Below are 25,361 nucleotides of genomic sequence, written 5' to 3'. Positions count from 1 at the left end.
CCAGGCAGGGGGGAAGCAGGTGCCTGACAGAAGGCCTGTATCGCAGGTCTGGTCTGTCCCCAGGTCATCCGCTGTCCTCTGTAGCAGGCACTCTTCCTGGCAGTACTAAGCCTGGCAGGGAGACACACCTGCGCACGCTTCCTCCTTTCCTGATGCCCAGGAGGGAAGATGCAGGTTTGCTAAGTGGAACGGGGGGTGCTCGAGAAATCAAGGGTTTTCATTTAAAATACCATCTCCTGTTCAGCTGCACACAGTATTTGTGGCCAGGAAGGTTCTTTGTCTTCATAAATAACCCACCTTGTGCTATTTGAGCAGGGACTTGGGAGCAAAACAGCTTTGAATACTGAAGATGTGTGCACATAGTTTCTTTTTTTATTTTATTTTATTTATTTATTTGACAGAGAGAGACACAGCGAGAGAGGGAACACAAGCAGGGGGAGTGGGAGAGGGAGAAGCAGGCTTCCCTCAGAGCAGGGAGCCCAATGCGGGGCTCGATCCCAGGACGCTGGGATCATGACCTGAGCCAAAGGCAGACGCTTAACGACTGAGCCACCCAGGCGCCCTGCACATAGTTTCTTAATCTTCTCTGAGCCTCAGTTGGCCCATCTGTACAATTGGGACCTTGAAGAGGTGTCTGAAGGATTAACTGAGAGAATGCATTTAAAAGCACCTGGCACAAAGGTTCGTGCAGGGTTTTGAAAAAGTGATACTGTATCTGGCACAGAATTCAGTTCAGAGGGGTGGGGGTCTCCCCTGTTGTCAGTGGTACTGCTGTCAACCAGTTTCAACACAGCCTCCCAGAGGAAGTCTGTGCACATACCCACGGGCGTGTGCATAGGTAGTCTGGTTTCCAGCAGACATAAAAGCCTCCAATTCACAGCATTTCTTATGGCAGCATGGAAAGCCACCTGCTTTATATATACGTGTATATATATATATTTGGCTTTATATATACGCGTATATATATATATATTTGGCTGCATCGCATTGCACTGTGAATGAACCAAGGTTTATTTGACTAGGACTCTTAGTTATGAACATTGAGGTTGTTTTCCAGCCTTTTGCTTGCAGCCAAAAGCTCATGTGCAAATGGGACTGAGGGCAAGGTTCCCAGGCGTGGAAATGCTGGGGCAGAGGGCACCTGCATTTGTCATTTTGAAAGATACTCTGAGTTGCTCTCCATCTACACTCCCCTGCTCTCGGCCCTCAGTGGGAAGAGAAAAGACAGCTTATATCTTGGGCTTTAGGAATTGAGGAGCATTCTGATTCCAGTTCAACACTCACGCTGACAGCCTGGAGAAAAATGAACAGGGAGAAAGACCCACTACGAGGAAATGGCCAGTGCTTTACTCTTGGTGTTTTGTTGGTTCCCCCCCCCCCCCTTCTATTCTGCATATTCATTTTCCTCCAAGACTGTTGCTCCAGGTGGCTCATTGAAAGTGAGATCTAGGCCAGAGTGCTTTTAATGGCTCCATCTATGGGGCTCTGCGAATCTTTTAAGGGACCAGACAGGAAAAGAGACCGCCTTGCTCCGGGTCCCCAGCCCCCCTCTGTTTGCCAAAGGCCAGGCCAGTCCTTCTGAAGAGGGAGGAACCCAAGACCATGATGCAATGTTTGCTTTGGAGGGGACTGTTCTCTCTGCCCCTCTTTGTTTCTCTCTGTCTCACTCTGCATCAGTGAAAGGAAACAAGTTATTTCAACAGATGGGTGAGCCTGAGTGCGCTGTTCTCTGGCCCTTGTCTGATTAGAGCAGTGGTGTCCATTTCATTGGCCCTGCTCCCAGCTGCAGCAACAGCTGGGCTTGCAGACTCCCAGCTTCGGGGGCCAGAGACGGTCCAGGCGGCCCCCAGTGAGCTGAGGGGGAGCAGGATGTGGTAACTTCTGTCTGTCCGGCCCTGATGAATTTGGTGCTCTCTGCACCACTACCCCCCTTAGCTGTAAGAAGGCGCTTTGTTGCAGAGGCAGTTTAAGCGTGGTAAACAGAACTTTTAGGACAATAGGACATCAAACATCTGTGATTCTTCTCCATAGATTTTATCCCTAGAGGATACAGTAATTCAACATAAGCAAAAATGTTATTCTTTGGGTAAAAATTTTTAAAACTGGATGAATGACCTAGACAGTCCTTGTATGTTTCACAGACATTGAAAGTTACATTTGGCAACCACAGAGAGACCCTGGGCTATTTGATGAGGATGCCAGAAGGCTGTGGGTCCCAGTGCCTGTAGGGAGCAGGCACTTAATTAACCTTTGCTCAATAGTGAGTGAAGGATAGGAATTTGGAAACTATGTAAATAGGTAAAAACAGTGTAAAATAGGATTCCATAACTGCAACAATGTAAACTGTTTGGGGATAAAAGGGGAAAATAAGCCAAAGTGAAAATAGTTCCCAGTGTTTCTTAACCTTATGGCCTTCCCTCAAAACCTTTTTAGACCTTTTTTCCCCAATTGTGCTTACCCCCTCCCATAAATGTTAATACCAGATGTACTGTAAGTCAATGTACTGTGTGTGTATCTGTGCCTTGTATATAAAAAGAACAAGAGGGGCGCCTGGGTGGCTCAGTCGGCTGAGTGTCTAACCTCAGCTTAGGTCATGATCCTGGGGTCCTGAGATCAAGCCCTACGTTGGGCCCCCTGCTCAGTGGGAGTCTGCTTCTTCCTCTGCCCCTCCCCCTGCTCGTTCTCTCTCTCTCTCTCTCAAAATCTTTTTTTTTTTTTTAAGATTTTATTTATTTGTGAGAGAGAGAATGAGAGACAGAGAGCATGAGAGGGAAGAGGGTCAGAGGGAGAAGCAGACTCCCTGCTGAGCAGGGAGCCCGATGTGGGACTCGATCCCGGGACTCCAGGATCATGACCTGAGCCGAAGGCAGTCGCTTAACCAACTGAGCCACCCAGGCGCCCCTCAAATAAATAAAATCTTAACAACAACAACACGAGATTTTTATCCAAGAACCAATTTTTGCCCCTTAGGGCAGTGTCCTCAGCCACAACCTCCCTATCTCCCACCCTCAGGAAAACGCCAGTGTTCAGGGTTGTAATTCCGGGGGATTTACATCTTTTGTATCTTGTGCTTCACTCTTACCTTGTCTTTTCAGTAAAAATGACTGAGCTCCTGGGTGTGCCTCTTGGCCTGTCTCACTTGGTCCGTGGAGCTCACACCGTGGGAAGACAGGGCTCTGGGCAGAGAACTGGGTGCCGACTGCCCAGGGCGGTAGCTTCTGTGGGCTGCACATGTCACCCAGACGGTCTCTCCTGAGGGTCTGCTGCTCTCCTGAGCAAGATGGCTTCTCCTAAAATGCAGACCCTTGCTGGTGCGGAGCTGGCAAAATCCTTACATTGTCTTGGAGTAGCTGGGCAAGGCATGGGAGACTCCTGGATCCTTTCCCTGAGGCAGCCTTGCTCAGCTGGGTGTCCTCACCTGAACAGGACCCACAAAATGACCCTAGAGGCTGTTTTCTCACTTGGACCCTTTGCAGCACATAGCAGAGAAGTTAGTTCGTTGCCCACATTGGATATCTTGGGGCACGGAGGCTTCGTTCTCCTCACGATGGCACTGCCCCAGGCGCACGGAAGCTGGTTGACAAGGGGTAGACGGAGACGAGAGTGCCCGGTGGCTGGAACCCGGGCTGTGGCCCCTAGATCTCTTCTGTCCTTTGGTGCATGGGAAAGAGTGACAGGGATCTGCACCCCAGCAGCCTTGTGACGTCGGGCGCACAGAGGACAGTGGTGGGAGCTCATCGCCCAGTGTCCAGCAGGGGAGGTACCCAAGGCTGCGGGGAGGTGGATGAGTTAGCACAGAAAGCACGCGGAACAGTGCCTACTACGTAGCAAGTACTCGAGGACTGCGGTTCAGTACTCATAGTACTGTTCCTGCCCTGAATCCCAGAGCTCCTGTTCTTACGTCCAGATGACAGAACTAGTGGGGCATATGGCGGGACTGTACTTCTGGTACTCGTGGGTGAGTGAAGCTGTGGGCCTGGTTTTGGCCAGTGAGATGGGAGCAGAAGTGCTGTGTGTCTTCCAGGCCAAGCACAGGGTGGTCGGTGCTCACGGTCCAGAGCGCTCTCCCTCTTCCCATTGGCACTACCGACTGATGACATGGTGCTGCTCTGTCCTCGGGGGTCCCTGGGGCTGACGGTGATGACAAGAACACTCCCACACTCCCCTCCCCACCACCACTGAACCACGATGCATGTAGTATGAGCAAGAGAGAAACCTCCGTCCTCCGAAGCTGCTTACATTTGGGGCTATTTGTTGATGCAGTGTAACCTAGCCCGTCCTGATTAAAGCGGATGGTCCTGATCGTGTCAGGCTTGGTTGTGGGGATCGCACCTTCTGTGTGAGATGCCCAGCACAGCAGAGGCCCACCGTAGCCTTGCGTCTGGTCTGGCTCCCCTCCTGGCCAGAATTCCCTGCTGAGGCTTTGCAACAAGTGTTGCTTCATCTCTCAGCAGGGCTGCACAGCCTTGACCCCTTACCGCCTGTCCTGTGCCTCCTCTGGGAAAGCAGAGCCTTGGCCCTGGGTAAGCCAACACAGCACAACCCCCGAGCCCTTCCCCAGGCAGTGTTTCCACACCAGTGGAGTTGGCGTCCATTTCAAATGCATCTATCAACTAGTAATAATAGCCCCCTGGCTTCCTGGCCAGCAGAGGCTGCAACAGCCTGGAACTTGGCTATCAGTCATGGAGGCCAAAAAGGCTGGCCTTCCTCAAGTGTGCTTAACATTTGCGGGCATTAAGTAAAAAGGCTGTAACAGGTGGAGAAGGCACTGAAGCCTTTGCCCACCCCTCTTGGCCTACCAGGACCTCCCTTCCCCTTCCAGGCTTTGGCTGCAGGGGGACAGGTGGGCCATGTGTAGGGAAGCCTGAGGACTCACTACCCAGCAGGGCACACACTGTAGGGGGGAGCTGGGCACGTTTGAGAGGGTACAGTGGCAGTGGTGATCATGATCTCGGAACCACAGACGAGAGAACCAGTTTGTCTCATAGTGTGGTCTGCCGGAGATCTCCAGGGTGGCTGGGATTCTGCCCTGTGGGGAGATGAGCTCAGGGGCAGGCTGACCTGCTGTCTCCCTTTCATGGGGAGCCATCGGATGCAGGGTCATGTTGGTACTGCCTAAAGAGGAACTTCATTTGTAACCCAGCGCTGTATGAAGCAACACCCTCACCCCTTCCCTGGGCCATGCTCCGTTCTAGAACTGTCCTTGTAGCCAAGCCATTCCCCTGTAGGAGGGACGGGAGTGAGGCTGTGGCCTGGGGTGGGGCAAAGTTGCATCCAGCCGACTAACCACATTGAGCAGAAGGTGTGTATTACACAATTCTTGTGACTTTACTGCAGGTTTGAGATCTTTCACAATAGAGATGGAAAGCAAAATCAAAATAGAGACAGCAAAAAATACAAATAGTTCTAGTCCTTTGCGTTTTAAATTAAAAACAGGATACGTACAAGTTTTTGAATGTGTATAAAGTTTTATTTTTTTAAAGGGCTCTCGAAAGGCGGAGGCATTTAGGGAAAGGACCCTTTGTCTGATGATGCACTTGTATCTAGAAATGATCTTTGCCTCTGATTCAGTTACTGTGGTCATAGTGATTTTGCTTTCAATTAACAATTAGATCTGTGTGCTTTGTAAGGTGCTTAGTTTGCTTTCCACTTGAAGATGGAAGAACGGATAGCCCTGCGCCCTGCGGGCTCCCTGAGGTGCTTGGGTCCCCAGACGTGGGGGTGGGACGGGGCAGGGCAGGCACTTGAGCTGCTGCATCACGTGGCCACCCCGAGATCCTGGCCTGGGAAGTGTATTGCATCATACATCCCAGCACATATGTGGTGTTTAATAGCATTTAACTCCTTCGTTTTTACGGTTCCCGGAGACACCCAGATGACATACACCTTCGGTGTTTTTTCTGATCGCAAAAATATGGCATAATCATTAAAAAAATCAAACAACTTATAAATGAATAGACAGTGAAAATTGCCTTAATCAAAGCAGAGGGCAGGGGCACCTGGCTGGCCCTGTAGGTGGAGTGTGCGACTCTTGATCTCGGGGTCGTGAGTTCAAGTCCCATGTTGGGCATAGAGCTTACTTAAAAGAAAAGCAGAAAAATGGTAGGGATGGAGTAAGGCGCAGGGGTGTCTGCTCTGTTCTTTGTTTGGTGACCGTGGTAATGGAGCAACGATACTGAAACAGCCCACGGAGAGAGCGGACCAGGCCACTCGAAGTGCGCATCATTTACTGTCTCGTTTGTCTCTCACTTGTTCTCATCTGTGGTTGAAAAAAAAAAGCACCCAGAGAGACGAATTAACTTTCCCAAAGGCACACAGTAAGGGCTGCATGGTCTAACCAGTGGCCTGGATGAGCTTTGGTCCCTCCTCCTCTTTGTCACAGTTCTCAGTATGGCTGAGGCAGAATCCCACCGGAGAAGCGTCTTCAGAGTCCTTGCTGCCTCTGCCCACCCTGGCCCTCTCCCATCCTGCTCGCATGATTGCCTTTGTGTGGCGTGTGTTGCGTGGCCCAAGAGCTAAGACCTCGCCATCTTGGTTTTGGGCCTTCGGCATCGCCTGGGATCCAGCAGGTGCTCAGTCAGGATTTGTCTCGGGTTTTGAGATTGGGTGATGTGTGACCTTTGCAGTCACTGAGGTCCTGTGTCTGTCGCCCCAGTTCGGACTTGCTGGGCTGTGCGAGGTGAATGCCTCACTCACGTGTCTGGCACTGGCGTTCAGATGGCGGCCAGATGGACGGGGAGTGGCCGGGCTGCTCACGTCATCTGGCTTCCCCTCGAGTGAGCACCGCGAGAGACAGGGAGCGGAAGCCTCGCTGGGCCCAGGCTCCCTTTGGCTCCGTTTGGTCCGTCACAGGCAGCCACAGAACCCGCTCAGACAGAAAGGAAGGGGACATGGACCCCACCTGTCGGTGGGAGCTGTGTCACAGTTCGTGGGCATCTTTGGTCCCCACCAGCCCCACGTGACTGTGCCCCTGGCCTTTCTCTTCCCTGAGTGGGGCCAGCCTTGTTTCTGCCCAACCTTTGTGTTTGCAGTTCCTACACCTAGAACCTTCCTTTTCCTGTCATCACACCCTGGCTCTGGCTCATCAGTGAAGCTTCAACTCACATGTCCCCTCTTCACAGGGGCCTAAGTGACCCCACCGTCTTGTCACCGTGGCCCACTCCTATTTTCCTCATTCACTGACCTATTTCCTCATTGCTGGTCTGCCCCCCCCACACACACACACCACTGACCCCAGAGCTGCAGCCCCGTGGGGGCAGGAACCTGTCTCTGTCCATCACCTCCTCCCACGCCCAGTACGTGGCACATGGAAATTGCTCAGGAAGCTTATGGTTGATGAGTGAGTCAGAGCCACATTACCTGCAACCCAGCAGCAGGGCCCTGGGCTTTCCCACTCCCTCTGGCCTCCGGTGAAGATCAGTAGCGTTGACATCCTCATTTTGAGGAGCGCAGACTGCTGGCTGGTGGAGGGAGGTGGGGAGGGGGTTAGTGCTGCAGCCAGATGCAGTCAGGCCTTCTGGGCAGGGGTACCAACAGCTGGTTGTTGTTTTTGTTTGTTTGTTGTTTTTTAAGATTTATTTATATATTTTAGAGCGAGAGAGAGCATGTGGGGAGGGGCAGGGGCAGAGGCAGAGGGAGAGAGAATCTCCAGCAGACCCCGTGCTGAGCACAGAGCCCGACACAGAACTCCATCCCATGACCCTGAGATCATGACCTGAGCCAAAATCAGAAGCCAGACACTTAACTGACTGAGCCACCCAGGCGCCTCCTGACAGTAGCTTTGATCGTCTGTGGTGCATTTTTTCTTGGAGAACGGAGACCTTTAGTTTTCTGGGGCTGGGATCTTTAGAGAGCATGGCGAGGTTCTTCTGGAGATCTTACTGCCTTGGCTACTTTAGTTAACTCTCCAAGGATGATGGGAGAAATGAGCTGGGCACATTGTTATTTGGTGCATTTTAAATGCTTCTGTGCAGGTGAGGATTGCAGTGTGGGGAGCGGAGGTGGATCAATACCTCTTAGCAGGATGATAAATTGCTAGTCCGGAGCATGGCTGTTACTTCATGTGCCTTAAATCCATCAAAGCCCAGGATGGCGCTTAGGTAATCAAAATAGTTCTGTGATACACACAGCATGAGAGCATCTGATTTATTATGGCCCCCAAGGCAGGGAGCTGAGGAGACGGCCCTTGAACACACCCTCTCGAACGCTGGCCCCTCCTGCCACTGGACGGGAGCCTGTGTCCCGCACTCTCTGTATCCCCCGCCCCGCATAGGGCTGCGTGTGTAACTGCTAGTGAACACAGAAAACCGTCTCCTAAAACCCATGCTCGGTGTCTGGGGTGGCCTCCCTGTAGGTGGAAAGGGCTGAGGGACCCACACAGTGGAGACGCCCGAGCAAGGAGCACAGCGCCTTGTCACCGATCCAGGGAACTGATGTTAGCGCTTGTCCTGGTGGGGACTCTAGGTGGCCAGTGACAGAAACCCCTGTCAGACAAAAAGGAAGGGGAGAGGCACAGCCTTCACCGTCCCAGCCTCCAGCTTCTCTGCGTCTGGGCTGAGCAAGCTGAACGAGCACTTCATGAGACGTCAAGTGGAGTGAGTTTTGTGCATTGTACATGTCTCCAGTCTTCGTCATTCAGTCAAATCGAGCGGCTGCTCTGTGCCAGGTTCCACTGCATGTTGGGGTCACCTCAGCCCCACACGTGGTCCCCACCTTCAGCAGGTTGGGGAGACAGGAGACAAACGCATGTTACATAGCGGCGGGTGCTGTGATGAGGGCAGAAGTGGGTGAGGGGTGGGGAGGAGCTGATCTCCACAAGGTGGTCAGGTCACCCTCTGAGGAGGTGACAGAGTGAGCCATGCAGAAAAAAAAAGTGACAGGCAGGGGAGCCTTCCAGCCAGAGGACCAGTGTGTGAAAAGGTCCTGCGGCCAGTAAGAAGTCCAGTGTGGCCTGAGGGGGCAAGCAGGGTGGGAAGTGGCAGGATATGAGGACAGAAGGCAGCCAGTGAGGAAGGGTCAACTCACGTGGGGCCTGGCAGCCACAGTGACAACTTGGGATTTCACTGAGGGTGCTGGGACCACCCCCTGGTGGGTTGTGACTGGGGGTGATGGGGTCCAGGTGATACTTTTGGAGCCCTTTGGAGGGAGCCCAGATCACCGAGGGCAGAAGCAGAACCGGGTGGGGGGGTTCCAGTAGTCCAGGGGAGGGATGGAGGCGGGGAGAAGGGTCAGACTCAGGACTCACTTAGGAGGCAGAACCACAGGACTTGTGAGGGCTAGATGTTGCTGGTGGGAGGGATGGGGGGAGCCTGGAGATTGGGCCCAGATAAGAAGGAGCATGTTGGTGCCATTGCCCCTTTTCCCGGGCTGGGGGCAGCAGGTTCGGAGGAAACGCTGAGCACTGTCCTGGACATGTTATGGTGGAGGCGACCAGCTTCCAGATGTTTTGTGGTTGAGGTGAGGAGCCTGCCACAGGGCATGTAGCACGCCCCCCCCCCTCACCCCCCCCAGGCTCTGAGGCCTGTCCTCCTGTGCCGGCCAGCCCAGAGCAGAAGCACAGCCCTGGGGACCTGTGGGCCCGGCCGGAGACTTGCAGCTCTTGTGATTCCCTTCTTGTGTCTGGGCCTCAGCATCCTCATCTGTAAACTGGGGTAACGAGACCCTCCACCTCCTGGAGTCATGATGCTTCTGGGACAAGATCACCTTGCCCCAGGGTCCAGGGCAAGTCAATGCATGCCTGGTGGTTGCTGTCACCGGCAGACTGGCTCAGAACAGGCACTGTCCAAAAGGAGGTGGTACAATCTGGGGAAACAGCCAGGCAGGTGCCTCTGCCCTCGGCACGGAGATGCCCGGACAGGCGGCTCTCCGGGGCGGGAACCTGCTTGGGTGTGTGCGCCCATGCCTGGCTCTTCGCCTGTGCAGGGGATTTGCGTCAGTGGGCAGGCATCTTGGTGCTGAGCAAGACGTCAGCCAGCTCTGGAGCCCTGGGCTGCTCACTCAGCATTGGCCTTGGAGAGGTCACCACTTGACCTCATTCTCAGGGCAGACTCGGCTGCTCCGCTTGGGTTTGCCCTGCTTTTTGACGCTTTCTTATTCTTTGAGTCCTGCTTGGTCCCGCCCTTAGCCCCCTCCATAGGGAGTCTCCACCCGGTTCCCTGAATCGGAGTCCTTGGAGCATAGGTCAAAGGCCATAGCTCCTCTTCAGCCCAGGCACAGTGGGGACGGGATGGATGGAGTCACTCGATGAATGGCCACATTTGGGAAAGTGTCTGTGAGCAAGATTTGGGGAAACGTGTTGCAGTGTCTGGAATTCGGATCTGGGCCAAGTACGGAGCTGCCAGGAAAGCCTCTGTGGGCTAGGCCACTGGAGCTTCTCGACCTCTGGGCCTCTTGGTCCCAGGGCCAGGCTCAGAGGTCGTGCTCGGTAAATAACTGCCAACAACTGAGTAACTCTGAGGTCCCAGCAGGACAGGGACTTTGTTTCTCCAGAAGAGAAAATGGGGGTTCGGGGAAGAGGTGCCCAGGGTGGTGGTTGAACGGGCACCACCCGGTCCAGCCTGGACCTGGGCCCAAGTCTCTTACCCTCATGCCGGCTGCACCTCCCACTCCCGTGGGCTAACCTCATAACCGAGAGCCTGGTGGCCTACAGTAGTACGTGTGCATAGCCACGTCCCTGGTGGGTCAGCCGCCTGGGGCTTGGGGGCCAGGAGCAGCAGGGCCAGCCCCAGCCCCTGTGCCTTTCCTGCCCGGGCCCGGGAGCAGGGGCCTTGCCCAGGCAGCTCAGATCACGTCAGTTTGTGGTTTCTCTGGTTCTTTGCCAGGGGAGGAGTAAGTGAAAGAGCAGAGCACTTGGATGCTAATTTACAGTGTCACTGAAGCATGAAATCGTTTCCTTCCTTTACCAGATTATTACTTAAGCAGAAAATTGACTTGGAGTTGGGGTTGGGGGAGTTACATACTTTTGAAAATTAAAAAGGAAGAAGAAGAGGTGTGGGGTTTTTTGAGGGAGGGCTCATTACCAGCAGGAAGAACTTAGCACAGGCTTTGGGGGGTCAGGATGCTAATGCAGAGCAGCCCTCTGAGCCCTGAGTCCTGGCCTGGCATTGAAGGGCACAGAGGGGAGGCAGGTAAGGTTCTCGCTGTGGCCCAAGATCCTGGAGTCGCCTGTAGGGACTAAGGAGGCTCCTTTGGTTGCGGGTTTTCCAGTTGCTTCGGCCGAGGCAAATCTGGACTGCTTTAGTGGTCTGTACCCGGCTCTTCTTGTGGCTCTCTTGTTTGGGACCTCAGAATCAAGCAGGTGTCTTGTAGGTGAGCCACTCATTGATCAGCCAGCTTTGCCTCCAAACCTTTGCTCATCCCCGCTGGGTCAGGAAGCCTCGGAAGACCCTGGATTTTGGAGAACATGTCTACACTGAGCCCTTGGGTTGTAGCGGCAGCTCTTGGGAATTTTCCAAGGGCACGGGAGATGAGGGACTTCGGCCAGTGCTGCTTGGAGCCCAGCTCAGGACAGGTCCCACTGGGAGCACGGGGAGGGCGTAAGGCTCTGCTTGGGGTCTGTGGCTCCTTGGGCTCATTGTGTATCCAGCCTGCCACAGAAAACCCTGAAAGAATCAGTCTCGTTGGGCCCGTGGAGAATAGAAATTGGGCCTGGAACTGGAGAGCCCATGTGGGAATCCTGGCTCCGGCACTTTGGGGCAGCCGCTTTGCTTCTCTGAGCTTCCCCAGCTGTAGAATCAGGCCACCTGAGCCGTGTCCCCAGAGGACAGCTTGAGAACGGGATGTGGCCCAGGGCACATGCTACTTAGCCCTGCTGTGACCTGAAGTGCGCTTAGTGTCCCGAGGCCACCATATACGTGTTCCCTTGACCGTGGGAGGCAGCTGCAGCTCAGACTCACTCCGAGGGGGCTCATTTCCAGGCCAAAGACGTTTGCTTCCAAAGCTGGCCTGAAATTTAAAAAAAGCCAGTTTCTGAAGGGCGGAGGTAAAAAACCAGCCACTACCGCCCACACCGTCCCTGACCACGTGGCCGAGGGGAGGGGCGGGGTGAAGGGGAGCTGCCGCGGGGCCGCGTGCGGGAGCCAGGGCCTGGCCCCTCTCACCTGTGGCCTTGCCCTGCCTCCCGCAGGTGGCTCAGCATGTCGGTCAGCGTCCATGAGACCCGGAAGTCGCGGAGCAGCACGGGGTCCATGAACATCAGCCTCTTCCACAAGGCCTCCCACCCCGACTGCGTGCTGGCGCACCTCAACACGCTGCGCAAGCACCGCATGTTCACGGACGTCACGCTGTGGGCGGGCGACCGCGCCTTCCCCTGCCACCGCGCCGTGCTGGCCGCGTCCAGCTGCTACTTCGAGGCCATGTTCAGCCACGGCCTGCGGGAGAGCCGGGACGACACGGTCAACTTCCAGGACAACCTGCATCCCGAGGTGCTGGAGCTGCTGCTGGACTTCGCCTACTCGTCCCGCATCGTCATCAACGAGGAGAACGCCGAGTCGCTGCTGGAGGCCGGCGACATGCTGCAGTTCCACGACGTGCGCGACGCCGCCGCCGAGTTCCTGGAGAAGAACCTCTTCCCGTCCAACTGCCTGGGCATGATGCTGCTGTCAGACGCGCACCAGTGCCGCCGGCTGTACGAGTTCTCCTGGCGCATGTGCCTCGTGCACTTCGAGACCGTGCGGCAGAGCGAGGACTTCAACAGCCTGTCCAAGGACACCCTGCTGGACCTCATATCCAGCGACGAGCTGGAGACGGAGGACGAGCGCGTGGTCTTCGAGGCCATCCTCCAGTGGGTGAAGCATGACCTGGAGCAGAGAAAGGCCCACCTGCCCGAGCTCCTCCGGAGCGTGCGGCTGGCCCTGCTGCCGGCGGACTGCTTGAAGGAGGCCGTCTCCGGCGAGGCCCTCCTCATGGCCGACGAGCGCACCAGGCTCATCATAGACGAGGCGCTCCGTTGCAAGACCAAGATCCTGCAGAACGACGGGGTGGTCACCAGCCCCTGCGCCCGGCCGCGCAAGGCGGGCCACACGCTGCTCATCCTGGGGGGCCAGACCTTCATGTGCGACAAGATCTACCAGGTGGACCACAAGGCCAAGGAGATCATCCCCAAGGCGGACCTGCCCAGCCCCCGGAAGGAGTTCAGCGCCTCGGCCATCGGCTGCAAGGTCTACGTGACCGGGGGCCGGGGCTCTGAGAACGGGGTCTCTAAGGACGTGTGGGTGTATGACACCGTCCACGAGGAGTGGTCCAAGGCGGCGCCCATGCTGATCGCCCGCTTCGGTCACGGCTCAGCGGAGCTGGAGAACTGTCTCTATGTGGTCGGGGGGCACACGTCCCTGGCAGGTGTCTTCCCTGCCTCCCCTTCGGTCTCCCTGAAGCAGGTGGAGAAGTACGACCCCGGGGCTAACAAGTGGACAATGGTGGCCCCGTTGAGGGACGGCGTCAGCAATGCCGCAGTGGTGAGCGCCAAGCTGAAGCTCTTTGTTTTCGGAGGGACCAGCATCCACCGAGACATGGTGTCCAAGGTCCAGTGCTACGACCCCTCGGAGAACCGGTGGACCATCAAGGCTGAGTGCCCCCAGCCTTGGCGGTACACGGCAGCTGCCGTGCTGGGCAGCCAGATCTTCATCATGGGAGGTGACACGGAGTTCACGGCCGCCTCAGCCTACCGCTTCGACTGTGAGACCAACCAGTGGACGCGGATCGGGGACATGACCGCCAAACGCATGTCCTGCCACGCCCTGGCCTCGGGCAACAAGCTCTATGTGGTGGGGGGCTACTTCGGGACCCAGAGGTGTAAGACCCTGGACTGCTATGACCCCACCTCGGACACGTGGAACTGCATCACCACCGTGCCCTACTCGCTCATCCCCACTGCCTTTGTCAGCACCTGGAAGCACCTGCCCTCGTGAGGAGCACCAGCAGAGCCCAGCCAGGTGAGTCCCCAGCAGCCCGGGGCCTGTTCCCACTCAGGGTCAGGGTCACTGTGTCCTCCAGGGAGGGTTGGATGGGGCAGCAGGTGGCTGGGTGCTCTGGGAGCCTTTTCCAGATCTGACGCTAAAGCCTGGCTCTGCCCGTTACTTGCAGTTGACCTTGAGCAGAGTGTAAGCCCTCTGCCAAATGGGAACAACCACCTGATGGGTGCAGTGTGTCCCAGACGCAGCTGCCCAGCAGAATCACTGAGGGTCTTCTGACAGCACTACGTGGGGGTTAGGCCTGCCGGCCAAGTCGAGCAGCAGTCTGCCCACAAGAGTATCCTCACGTCTGACGCCGCGGCAAGTTAGGGCTTCCCCAAGTTACTCTCAGATGCGAGTATTCACTGGAGGGACTCACAGAATGCACTGCAGGCTGCTGTGGTCACGGTCATGGTCTGTTAGAGGAAGGGATACAGGTTAAGATCAGCCAAGTACAGATGACTGGGGCAGAGCCCTCTGCCCGTGCAGTCCAGACAGTGTTACTGTCCCTCCGTCAGTGAGTGACCGGGGGGACGCTCACACAAGCTCTGGGGGCCGGAGTTTCTCTCGGGGCCCCATCACGCAGGCTCGATGGATTACCCACGGGGTTCCTCTGCAAGTCCAGGTCAGCTGGTACAGCGTGAGCCAAAGCCCCTACCCCAAGTCACACGGATGTGCCCACCCCCGCCCTAAACAAGGACAGTCTATTGGGAAGGACCGATCATCTCCCAGAAGCCAAGGGCAAAGGCCAGACTTCTTTACGACACTTGTGCTAAAGCCCACACCACACCCAGGACCAGGTGAGTCCAGGGTGCATCTGGATGAGAAACAGGGACGGTGGATGGGAGAGCTCAAGGGGCAAGCGGGCTGCTGGAGCCGCAGGGTAGGCACCCTGTGGAGGCAGCGGGGTGCTGCTCCCGTCCCGCCAGGTGGCGAGCAGGCCTTCCTCAGAGCGGGCGTCCTGGTGAACGGGGGGCCCCCGGGCCGGGCAGGGACTGCGGCAGAGGACTGCCCAAGTTACTGCTCCTGCTCATTGTTCTTGGGGCCGTTATGATGTGAGGTCCTTACCCAGAAGGGGAAGGTGACAGTGGATGCAGGGAGTTAAGGGACACCGTTAGGTGCTCTTTGGGGTGATGGAGGGATGGGGAGGCAGAGGAGGGACTTGCCCAAGGCCTGAGGGCAGGTGCAGAGTCAGCTGGAGGGAAAAACCAGCTTATCCAGACAGGCCTCTTCTGAGGGTGGGGTGGGGTCTCTCCTGCAGCCCCTCTGGGGCAGGAACAGCGCCAGAACTGCGGTTGGATCAGGGTGTCCTGAGCCGGCCCAGCAGGGAGCTCAGGAGTAGGGGCTGGAAAAAGGGATGGTAGATCTGTAGGCACCAGGGAAGGGTTTGTGTTCTGGTCCCACCCTCCTTGGTCAGGCCCTGGGGAAGCCAGGCTGTGTGTCCCCACCCTTAGCCCTCCTCCTGGGCCCATCACACCTGGGGCAGGGGCAGCAAGTCCTCAGCCATTAGGACTGAGTTCTGGGGATGCCAGGGTGGGTGGGAGGGAGGGAGGCATGGGTCCCAGGGACTCTGAGAAGCTGCGGCATGGGGCGAGAGATCCCAGGCTCTGTCTCCAGCACAAGAAGAGGCCATGCAGCTAACCTTCCCACCCGGGAGGGCTGGTGACCAGCCCCAGCTCTGAGAAACCGGCCCTCAGGCCAGGCCCTTCAGGTCACAGAAGCCCCCTCAGGAGCCAGCCTGGGTTGAAAACCTGATTTCCTCGCTGACGTGGTGGCTGCTGGGACTGCCCCTCCAGGCAAGCACGTGCTCCGACCGATGATCCGGTCGGCTGGGCCGGCCCGTGAGGCCATCCAGGCCGCAGCCCCTCCTACGTCCAGGGTGTTCAGGCTCCTAAAGGCCAATCTAGGTAGGAGGGGGCTTTGTCCCTTTCTGAGGTTGCCCTGTTTTGTTTTAATCTGCTCTTTCCCTCTTTGGGAGAAAAGTCTGTGTAGCCCAAGTTGTTGGTCCCCTGGGGCATAAGCTTTAAGAGATAGTCGCACCTCCTCATGGCCTCTTCCTGCACTCAGGGGTGGTCACATGTGGGGCCTGAGGGCTCCTTCGCTGGTGCTCGCCCCTCCCCATGACCCTGGACAGTAGTTCAACCCCACGTGGGAGGGGTGGGGGCAGGCCAGCGGACCTCATGAGCCCTGTACTTTTTCAGGAATTTTCCCCCATTCCAGGGACGGGGAGGTGGAGCATGCGTCACTCTTTGATTCTGGCTCTCACTGGCTGCTTGACCCTCTTATGGCGCTCCCCTGAGCCCAGCGTTGACATCTCGAATACAGGAGTGAAGATTGTATGATCCCTAGTGCTTGTATAGGTCAAGTGAGGAGCGGGTTCAGGGTAGGTTTTTATATGAGGTGGTGATGCGGAAGGATGGTGGCAGTAATGGCTTCGGGTTGCTTTGGGCGGTGGGGGCCGCTCCACGTCCCTGGGCCAGCCCCTCCTTCTAGAAGGGTCCATCACCCACAGGAGGCAGTGGGGTGTGCCCGTCTGAGTGCTGCCGGGGCCTTGGCCCTCCAGCCGGGCCCAGTCCATGGTGGGGGTGCCGTTGTCAGCCCCATCTCAGGGAGGAGGAAGCAGGTGCAAAGGGACGCAAGATGGAGCCAGTCCCGCATCCCCAGGGAAAGCCATGCCTGGGCCCCGCCGTCCCAGAGCCATGCCCGCACGTGAGTGTGAGCGTCCCCAGCGCGGGTTTCCCCAGCTCCTGCACCAGCACCAGCACCACCTGCAGCAGAGGCAGAGGGTCCTTCAGCTGTTGCCCTGTATCCCAGCCATTTCCTTCTCGCAGGCCCCCGCAGCCAAGCAGCCCCCTCCCTGCGGCCCCCATTCCGCCTGGGAAACCGGCGCTCCCGTGGCTCCGTCCCACAGGTTGACCCGGGGTTGTTCCCACGCTCTGCACAGCCCTGCTTCCCTCCAGCTTTGCCGGCCCAGGACGGCTTGGAGTTCTCCAGATCTCTTCAAAGGCCGGGGCGTAAACGGGGCTCTCTGGGGAGGGGCCCGTGACCCGGCATCGTGTAGGAAATGGGGCTGCAGCGGCAGGCAGGTGGCCCTCCGGGGTGGCTGCTGGCTGCCGGCCCCCCCGCAGTGCTGCAGGCCCCGGGCTGGAGGGGTGGCCCTGAGTCAGGGGCAGCAGATGGGGGCGGTGGGAGCGGGGCTGGGACAGCAGCAGTGTGGGGGAGTAGGGGGAGCTGAGCCATGGCACCCGAACGAGGCGCAAAAGGAGCCCAGGCCGAGCACCGTCCACAGGGAGGGAGGACGGGAAGAGCAGAGGTGTCCATGCCGGCTGCCTCCCCTTCCACCTGCGTGGGCATCCGCAGTGGACTGTGGCGCTTTCCACTGAGCCTGGCTGCCAGCTGGGAATCTCCAGCCCGGTGCCGGGGCCAGAGCATGGCTTCCGGATTCCCACGTTCACCTCGCTGTCCCTGCTGGCTCGGGGACCTTCCTGCCCCGTGCCTGGAGTGCCCCTCTGTCCGGCCTATGAGACTCCGACTCCAGGAGCCAGCAACCAGAGGTCACCTGCCCTCTGCAGCCCCTCAGCATCACGCCAGGTGACGTCCTGTCTCGGCCCCCAGCCTTGAGCTCTTGGTGGGTGCCTGTGTCTACAGCAGAGTGATCGGATCTCATTGACTCCTCAGAACAAGTTGTCCTAGGTCCCACTGTTGCAAAGGGGGCAGCTGAGACAGAGGCTACGTCGTTGGCATCAGATAAACAGCTAGGAAGGGTTGGAGCGGGGTTCGAGCCCCAGCCGTGCCCCACGCCTGTGGGCATCTGGGGAGCCAGGCCCCGGGTCTCCTCTGTCTGTACCCTGGCACCGAGCATGGGATGGGCACGAGTGGTAGGGCTGATTGCTGTGTCGGAAGCTCAAGGCCAGCAGGAGCTCCAGGACCAGCCCCTGAGCCCCAGTGTCACAGCCAGACCCACGTAGCTGGGTGATGGCAGCCAGCGGCAGCTGGGAGGCCATTGGAGCTGGGTTACCCTGGGTTACCCGCGAAGTGCAGACTAGCCATGAATGTTCTTTTCTCTTTTTCTCTCCCACTGAGCCCCCCTGCCCCCCATCAAGCTCTGTAAAGGCCCAGCGCCCTCGCCTCTCCTCCCTGGACCCCCACCCAGCATGCTGGGCAAGCATCCAGGCCACCAGGAGCTCATCTCTCCACAGTCATTGTTGGGACCCAGCCACTTGGGATGTGGGGGTGGAGGGGCCTCCAGTCCCAGCTCTGGGAAAGGCTGAGCCCGTTATTCCCCCGCGGGGCCCTGCAAGGGGTTCAGTCACTGCCGCAGGACGGGCGACTCAGCACATCCTATCCTGCCTTAAAAGACATTGCCACCGAGAGGAAATCCCAGAGCACAGATCTACACGATGGGCCTGGTGTCATGAGAAAGGTGCCCAGGCGGGAGTTCAGGCCTCTTGGAACACCCCAGCTCTGTCCATCCGTCGTGCACCCACAGTCTTGTGCTCGGCGGTGTTCACCAGGGTTGGCCACGTGCCAGGCCGGGGATCAGGTGCCAGCTGCCTTCCCTTGCGGCAGTCCTGCGGGGCAGACCCCTCACCCAACCCACAGGACTGTGAGAGCAGTAAGGGGCTTGCCAGGGCCAGCTGCACGCGGGCAGCGTGGGGTGACCGCAGGCCCCACACCACTCTGCAAGGTGGAGGGGTGTCCCATCTCACAGATGGGGAGCCTGGGCCTCAGACAGGCACCTGCCCCAAATTGCGGTGGCCCAGACCGGGACAGCCGTGGGCTGAGCCTGAGGGTGGCTGTGAGCTGGGAGGGAGTTCAGGAGCCGGGCAGTGGGCTCCCCAGTTTCTCCGTCTTAAGAGTGCCTTCAGTGACTCGGGACAGGTCAGGGTCCCACAGCCCCTCACCGCTGCCATGGGTGGCTTTGAGGTTTGGTTTGGGGCAGCGGCGGGGCCTTGTCTCGGGGGGGAGCCCCTTGTCTGCCTAGTGTGGTGGGAGGGTGTGAGCAGAGATGGGCCCCGGAGGTTTGGGTTGGCTACCTTGGAGCGTCTCAGGATGTTCGGGGCTTTGTGACCCAGCTTCTACCTTGTGAGGGGCCTTCACCGACCCCCCTGAGGACAAAGTGGCTGCCCTGCCTTGCATCTGGGGGCTGCTGACCCCCTGGGAACTTCCCCCTGTGTTCAAGCCAACCTTCCAGAAGCCCTGGCAGTGAGGGAGTGAGGGGCGTACCCGACTTGAAGGAAGAAAGTCCCACAGATTGCAGTGCTGGCTTGAATTTTTAAATGTTACTTGAATACGTGCAGACCTACAAGTGGTTCTAAGCCACCACGTGTGGAGGTGTTGTACGCGGACACGAGCACTCAGGGGGACTCTAACCAAAGCTGGGACCCCAAGAACGGCATCGTCATTAATTGTCCTGCGGAGACGGTCTGGCCTGTTGGCATCTTGGCGGACCCGCAGGTTTCCTGGAGCGCTCTGCCCGCCCGTGCCGAGGGCCCACTTCCCTGCCCCTCTGCAGCCACCGGGAGACTCCTTCGGGCAGCTCAGCGTGCTGGGAGGACATCCTCCGTGTCCCCTGGCACACAAGCGTCTCCATGGTTAAGGCCACCCCGGAGCCCACGGCGCTTCCAGTGCTGGCCAGAGTGTGCCCCACGAGCCGGGTACCTGGAAATCCTCTGGGAGAACTCCCGAGAATTCTTACAGCGCTGCCCCCGCCCCCAGGGTTCGGCTCCATGTGGAGGCCAAGTGCTCAGTCCCTGCCATGCTGTCCTGAGTGCTTCCTCTTTCCTGCCCAGCCAGGCCCTTCCTGCGCACCACCCCCGTCCCAGGTCCTTTGTCCCCGTGGTTCCAGCCATGGCTGTCGCCCCCTGACCCTGACACACGTCCACAGCCACATCTCCACGTGGACTCAGGCAGCGCTATGCTGAGCTGTCGCGGTGGGTCAGGCTTTAAAATCGACCGTGCTGGCCCAGTTGGGTTAGGTCAGGTGCTTCAGGGACATCCTGCGCGAAACCTCTCCCATGCGGTGGACCACTCCGTCCTCCGCTGGGAGGCTGAGATCCTTCCCTCCTCTTCCCCGGACAGCAGGAAGCTCAGAGAGGGCGGACGCTGCAGTGATGGAGAAGCCAGGCTGGAGTGTGAGCTCGCTGACCGCGGGCTTGTGCTCCCTCCTTCACCACCGTCAGCCCCCAGAGCCTGTGTCAGGGCCCAGCAAATATCTGTGGAGGATACGGACGAATGGCTGGCTGGCGTCCCCCCCTGCCTCCCTGCTCTCTGTGTCTACGCCTGTCCTGTTTCCACCTCACCGGCCTCATTTTCGATTTTCAGACGCACCAGCTTCCCACCTCCGGACCTTTGCACATGCTGTTCCTCCTGCCTGCACTGCTCTTGGCCCCTCTAGCAAACTCCTGTCCCTCCTTCAGGTCTCAGGTTAAATATTACCATCTTCCCACACCCTCCACCAAAATAAAAAGTCCTGGTTCTTCTACTTTTTTATTTTTCACGCATAGCACCTCTGACAGCAGGTGATTGCTGTATGCAGTTACTGGTACGAGCATTTGGGGTCTCCCACCGGGGGACGATCCAGGGGACAGTCGCTGTGTCTGTTTGCCCTCCTGTCTCCCGAGCGCCTAGCGCGGCGCCTGCTGGGTTGCGGGGCCTCAGGCCATGTAGCTGGAGTGGCTGGAGGGACGGGGGGGTTGCCGCGTTCCGGGTGAGGGAAGCAGGGCCCAGGGAAGCGGCTGCACTGCTGGTAAATGGACAAGCCACCTTCTCACGCCCCGGGCTTCTGCTCTCGGGGCCTGACTTCCAGCCCCTTAGTGTGGCCTCCTGATTCTCGCTTCCCTCCAGGTTAGGACAGAGCCATGTGGATGTGACTCATGCTCTCTCCCCCTCCCTCTCTCTTCCCCTGCAGACTCTGTGTGTCTCTCCCACCCCTGCGGCTGCAGCCCTCACTGTCCCAGAGTGGCCCTGACCCCGCCGGCCGCCGCAGGAAGCTCAGCCCGGCCCCAGGGCAGCACTCGCGGTGGGAGCAGCGGTCTCGGGGGCTGTCCTGAGCTTCAGACAAGAGGAGAGAAGCTGTCTGGAGTGCCCTGTGTGTCCGCCCGAGGCCTTTTCCGCTTTGCGGTGGTTTGTAGGGGAGAAGACCTTCCGGAGGCGCACAGACCGACCTCAGGAGTCCCTCAGCCTCGGGGAGAAGACACATTGCAGAGCCTTGAGGTGGCCTGTTGCAGCAAGTCCTGTTTGGGGGCAGGGAGGAGCCCCCGTGGGTTGGGGTGGGCGGTACTGGGAGGCCTTCGGGTCACGCAACGCCGACAGCACCGCCTTGGCCTCGCCCCTCCCTGTTGTCATTGTGATGTCACCCACCAGAGGGTGTCCCGGGCCTCAGGGAAACGGGGTCCACCGGGCCTGAGAGCACAAGTTGCCTGGGAGGAAATCGAGGACACGTTGCGTCACGGGCAGAAACCCATCGGGTGACCTCAGTGGCACCCACAAAACTTCATTAGCAAATGACACCAAGACCCCCGGGGTTAAAGAGGAAACTCTTGTGGGCCCCTCCCCAGAGTCAGGCCCGCTGGGCCCGGGTGCACACGGACACTCATGCCCTGTCACAGCAGGACTTGGGGGCTGCCCATCTCCTCAGGGCCCACACCCCAAGAGGTGGCAGTGATCCCATCTCCTGACAGGACCATACTGGCCCTCGGGATGTGGCCCTGCCCCCCAAGCCTAGGGGCAGGTAAGAGCTGACGACCGCAGGGTTACTCCGGGCACCCATCGAGATCCCAGCAGGCCTGGCCGCCTCAGCATGGAGGACAGCAACAAGGCCTGTGACCCCGGCCCCCAACCAGCACCAGCTGTCCTCTGGCACCTGGGCCTTCCAGCTGGCCCGGTCGCTCCCTGGGCCCCAGAAGCAAGAATAGTCCCCAGAACTGCCAGTTCTTGGCTCATTTTCTCCACCCCCGAAGTCAGTGGGTCCCTCATCAGTGTATCCCCAGTGTCTGGGGTTCTGGAGGGGTCAGCTCACACCTAGTTTTCGGGTTTGCAGTGCAGCCCTTGCCACCTGCGGGCACCGCTGTGGGGGACGGGGCCGGGGCCAAACCGGTGGCTTCCCTGGCCGCCTGCCAGCTACCTGCCATTTGCTTGATGCTGCTCGGCTGGTCCGGGGCTGGGGCGCCCCTGTGGGCTGCCCTGTGGTGGGGCCGCGTCACAGACCCGCCGCTGTCATCCTTCCGCGGCGCCCCCTCGCAGGACCTCGTGCTGCCGCTGGCCCCGTGGGCGTCTCTTGGGGTGGGCTCTGGTCCCGGGGGAGGGGGCGGCGGGGGCGGCGGAGGAAGCCGCTCACCCCGAGGCCCAGGCTTCTGGACGGCCGAGGTGGGGCACACACAATTGTCACGCAGCATCACGGGCCTCGCAGTGGTGCTTCCCCCACGAGTTGTGTTCCTTCTGTTTCTAACTTAATAAAGAGCTGAGAAAAACCGTGCTTCCCTTGGGGCTGGGGACCCGTGTTGGGCAGCCTTGGAGTTCGCGCCACCAGCCAGGGCCGGGGTCTGCCCCCTGACCTCTGCCCCTCCGCTGAGTTGGGGGGCGGGGAGACCTCCTCCCCAAGGACCCCCCGGCACCCAGATGAGATGGCTTCCTTTCCTCAGACTGTCCCAGCAGCGAAGCCTTGAAATTGACCCTTGACCCTCGTAGAATCCAGATGGCTTTCCTGAAAAGCCCCTGCTGGGGAAGCTCGAAGTTCAATGTGCTCGTCTGTGCGGGAGCCCCGGCTGACACTCATTTGTGTGACCAGAGGGAGGCGGGCCAGGTGGCGCAGTCGCCCCCAGGGGCCAGCATTAGCACCGTGTGGCCTCAGATGCTCGTGTCCCCTGCTGTCCCTTCACGCCCTCCACAGCCAAAGCAACTCCCAATTCGGGAGCGTGGGCTCAGGGCGCCCCTCAGAGCGGGCGGCCCAGCGTGGCCCCCGCCGCCCGTGTGCTCTGAAGCTCCACGGTGCGCAGGCCCCCCGAACCCAAACTGGCCTTGAACCATGTGAACAAGTGGTTCAGATGCTGACGGCGTGATACGGCTCATTTCTCAACACCTCGAAGGAGCATCATCTGAACGAGTGAGTCGATCTCGAAAGTGTGATGCGCTCAGAACTGCCAAGCAGGGACGCCCTCCCAGCTCCCTCCACAAACCGCCAGGCACAGCCCCTCGCGCTGCTTGTTCTGCCCCTGGTGCTGGGAGTGACAGGCAAGCACCCCCCTCGCAGGCCTGGACACTGGCCACCAGAAGTGGGGGCGGCCTCCTACTAGGCTGCAGTAGAAGCAGCACAGATGGTAAGCAGAGGCGTGTTTCTCCTTATGCAGCCTGGATGTGAGTGTAAGCGAGCCAAGGCCGGAGTAGGATTGGGCCCCAGCCTCCTATCTTGTTACTCTGGCAGCTTCCATGCAAGGCTTCTGTCTCCTGGCCCAATGTGGCCACCCCGTTCCTGCCATCTCGTCTGCATCCCAGCCGTTGGGAAGAGGAAAGGACACGACCAGCAAACCTCTTTAAGGGCATGCCCCCCAACTTGCACACATCACTTGGGCACACTCCCATGCGAGGCTGGGCATGGCAGCCACAGCTCCAGCCGATCACTGAATAAAGGGGAGGTGGGTATTGGAGGACAAGGAGCAACCTCGGCACCGGCCCGCCTGACCTGGAGTCGAAAGGAGCCTGTCCACCCTGGCCTGCCTCCCCTTCTCTGGAGCTGGTCAAGTGGGGCGCGCAGAGAGCCTCAGGCCTCTTCAAGAGCCTGGCCCTGTGTGCGCGCCAACATTGGGGAGGCCCGCCCGTGCTGCCACCGACCAGCGCTTTGCCTGGTTGCCCCCGTGGTCTGCACGGTGACCCCAGGAGGTGGGCCTTCTCGTCCTCCCCCTGCTGCTGAGGAAACAGGCCTGGAGGATAAAGCTCTGCCCCACCCGCCCCGCACTGGTCACACCGGCCAGAAGGAACTGGGGCTGGTGTGCGTCTGACTCAGGGGCAGCAGGGTTCACGAGGAAGTGAGGTTGGGTTCTGTGCAGTGCTGAACGCCAGGCCGGGCACCCAGAGAGCCTTGCGGTGACGAGAAGGGCCGCCATCATTGCGGAGCTGGAGGAGGGAGGGAGGGGTGCATGCCCAGTCACTGGCCAGCACGCCCACTTCCACGCTTCCTGGACCCCCAGGGGCCAGGCCGTGTCTGGGGTGGGGCTTTGGGAAGGGAGCCCCGGAAGCGCTGGGGTAAGAAATCCCTGGGGACCTTGTCCCAAGGGGGCCCACAGAGCTCTCATGGGTTATAGCTCCCGAAGCTCGGGCCACTTGGAGCCTTCAGCACCCCCGTGAGCCCACCTGGGGGCCTGCATTTCCCAAGGCCAGGAAGGGGGTCCGATCGTCCCTCCTCACTGCTCCTCAGCCAGGTCTGCCTGTGTCCAAAGGCCCTTCCCTGGTGTAGGAGGTGGTGAGGGGCCAGCCCAGACCATCCACCCCAGTGGCCTGTGGTCACCATCCCTGCTCAGCACCCAAGGCTATAAATCCTGGGGCCGGGGGAGAGAAGGAGCCTTGTAAGCAGCCATTAATTGTCTTTAAGGAGGCGGCTCAGAAAGAGCCTTTGGTTCTTCTGGGTCATCGGTGGGTGGGTATTTCGTGCAGTGAGAAACGAACTGCCTCATCCCAGCCCCAGTGTCTCCACGAGCCTCTTGCCTATGGGAGGGGGGAACGAACGTTCTGCCACTTAGAGGTGGCCGGCCTCCCCCTGCTTCCCTGCCCGTCAGGCATCTGGGCCAGAACGGGCCCCACCTGACCTCCCAGCCTCCGGGCTCGCAGCACCTGTCAGCGTCGGGCCCTGCCTGTAGGCAGGTGTGGTTGGGGTCCCTTTCCAGCAGGGACGCACAGCTGTCCTCACCTGTTTTGCCGCCACCTTGGGCTTGGGCTTGGGCAGGTGTACTTAACCTGGGATTCAGGATTGAATTCAGGGGTCTGTGCCCTTGAATGGGAAAGCATTGCACCCTTCTCTTCAAGAACCTCTGACAGCATTTTCTTCAACTGGGAATGTAGGCAACCACCCCACTGGTATCAGCCTCTGTGACTGACTCCGGATGTTCTCGTGGCATTATAGTCGTCCGTATCTTGAAATACCACAAACTCGTTACTGTGTCCAAATTACAATCATTCTCAGACTGGCCACCAATCACGTCACTAATACAGAAGCGTGGACGTTACAAGACATAAATTCGGTTTCTAAAATATTCTGTGGGTGTACAGGAACTCTGTCCCCAACTCCTATGTTGAAGTCCTGACCAACCCCCAGTGCCCCAGTGTGGCCTTTTGGGAAACAGGCCCTTTGCCGATGTAGTCAGTTCAGGTGAGGTCATAGCAGAGCAGGCTGGGCCCCTAACCCAACCTGACCAGTGTCCTTAG

At 58.7% G+C, this 25,361-nt stretch overlaps 1 protein-coding gene across 2 annotated transcripts in view; it reads left to right on the top strand.

The window, feature by feature from the left end:
* KLHL25 (kelch like family member 25) overlaps positions 1-22,881 on the top strand; it is a 33,884-nt gene extending 11,003 nt beyond the window's left edge. Inside the window, exons 1-3 of one of the 2 annotated variants that reach the window (XM_035024091.1) lie at positions 9,303-11,126; positions 12,125-13,928; positions 20,857-22,881. In XM_035024091.1, the coding sequence (XP_034879982.1) occupies positions 12,135-13,904 (1,770 nt within the window). In that variant the 5' untranslated portion in view covers positions 9,303-11,126; positions 12,125-12,134 and the 3' untranslated portion in view covers positions 13,905-13,928; positions 20,857-22,881. Of the gene's footprint in view, positions 1-9,302; positions 11,127-12,124; positions 13,929-20,856 lie in introns of those variants that run through there. The other variant, XM_035024090.1, reaches the window with a different exon arrangement.
* The last annotated feature ends 2,480 nt before the right edge of the window (positions 22,882-25,361 follow it).

Source organism: Mirounga leonina, unplaced genomic scaffold (assembly GCF_011800145.1).
Source record: "Mirounga leonina isolate KUSES-001 unplaced genomic scaffold, KU_Mleo_1.0 Mir_178, whole genome shotgun sequence".
NCBI classification, from domain to species: Eukaryota; Metazoa; Chordata; class Mammalia; order Carnivora; family Phocidae; genus Mirounga; species Mirounga leonina.
The sequence above is the reverse complement of the archived record's forward strand: the minus strand, read 5'-3'. Positions and strand labels throughout refer to the sequence as shown.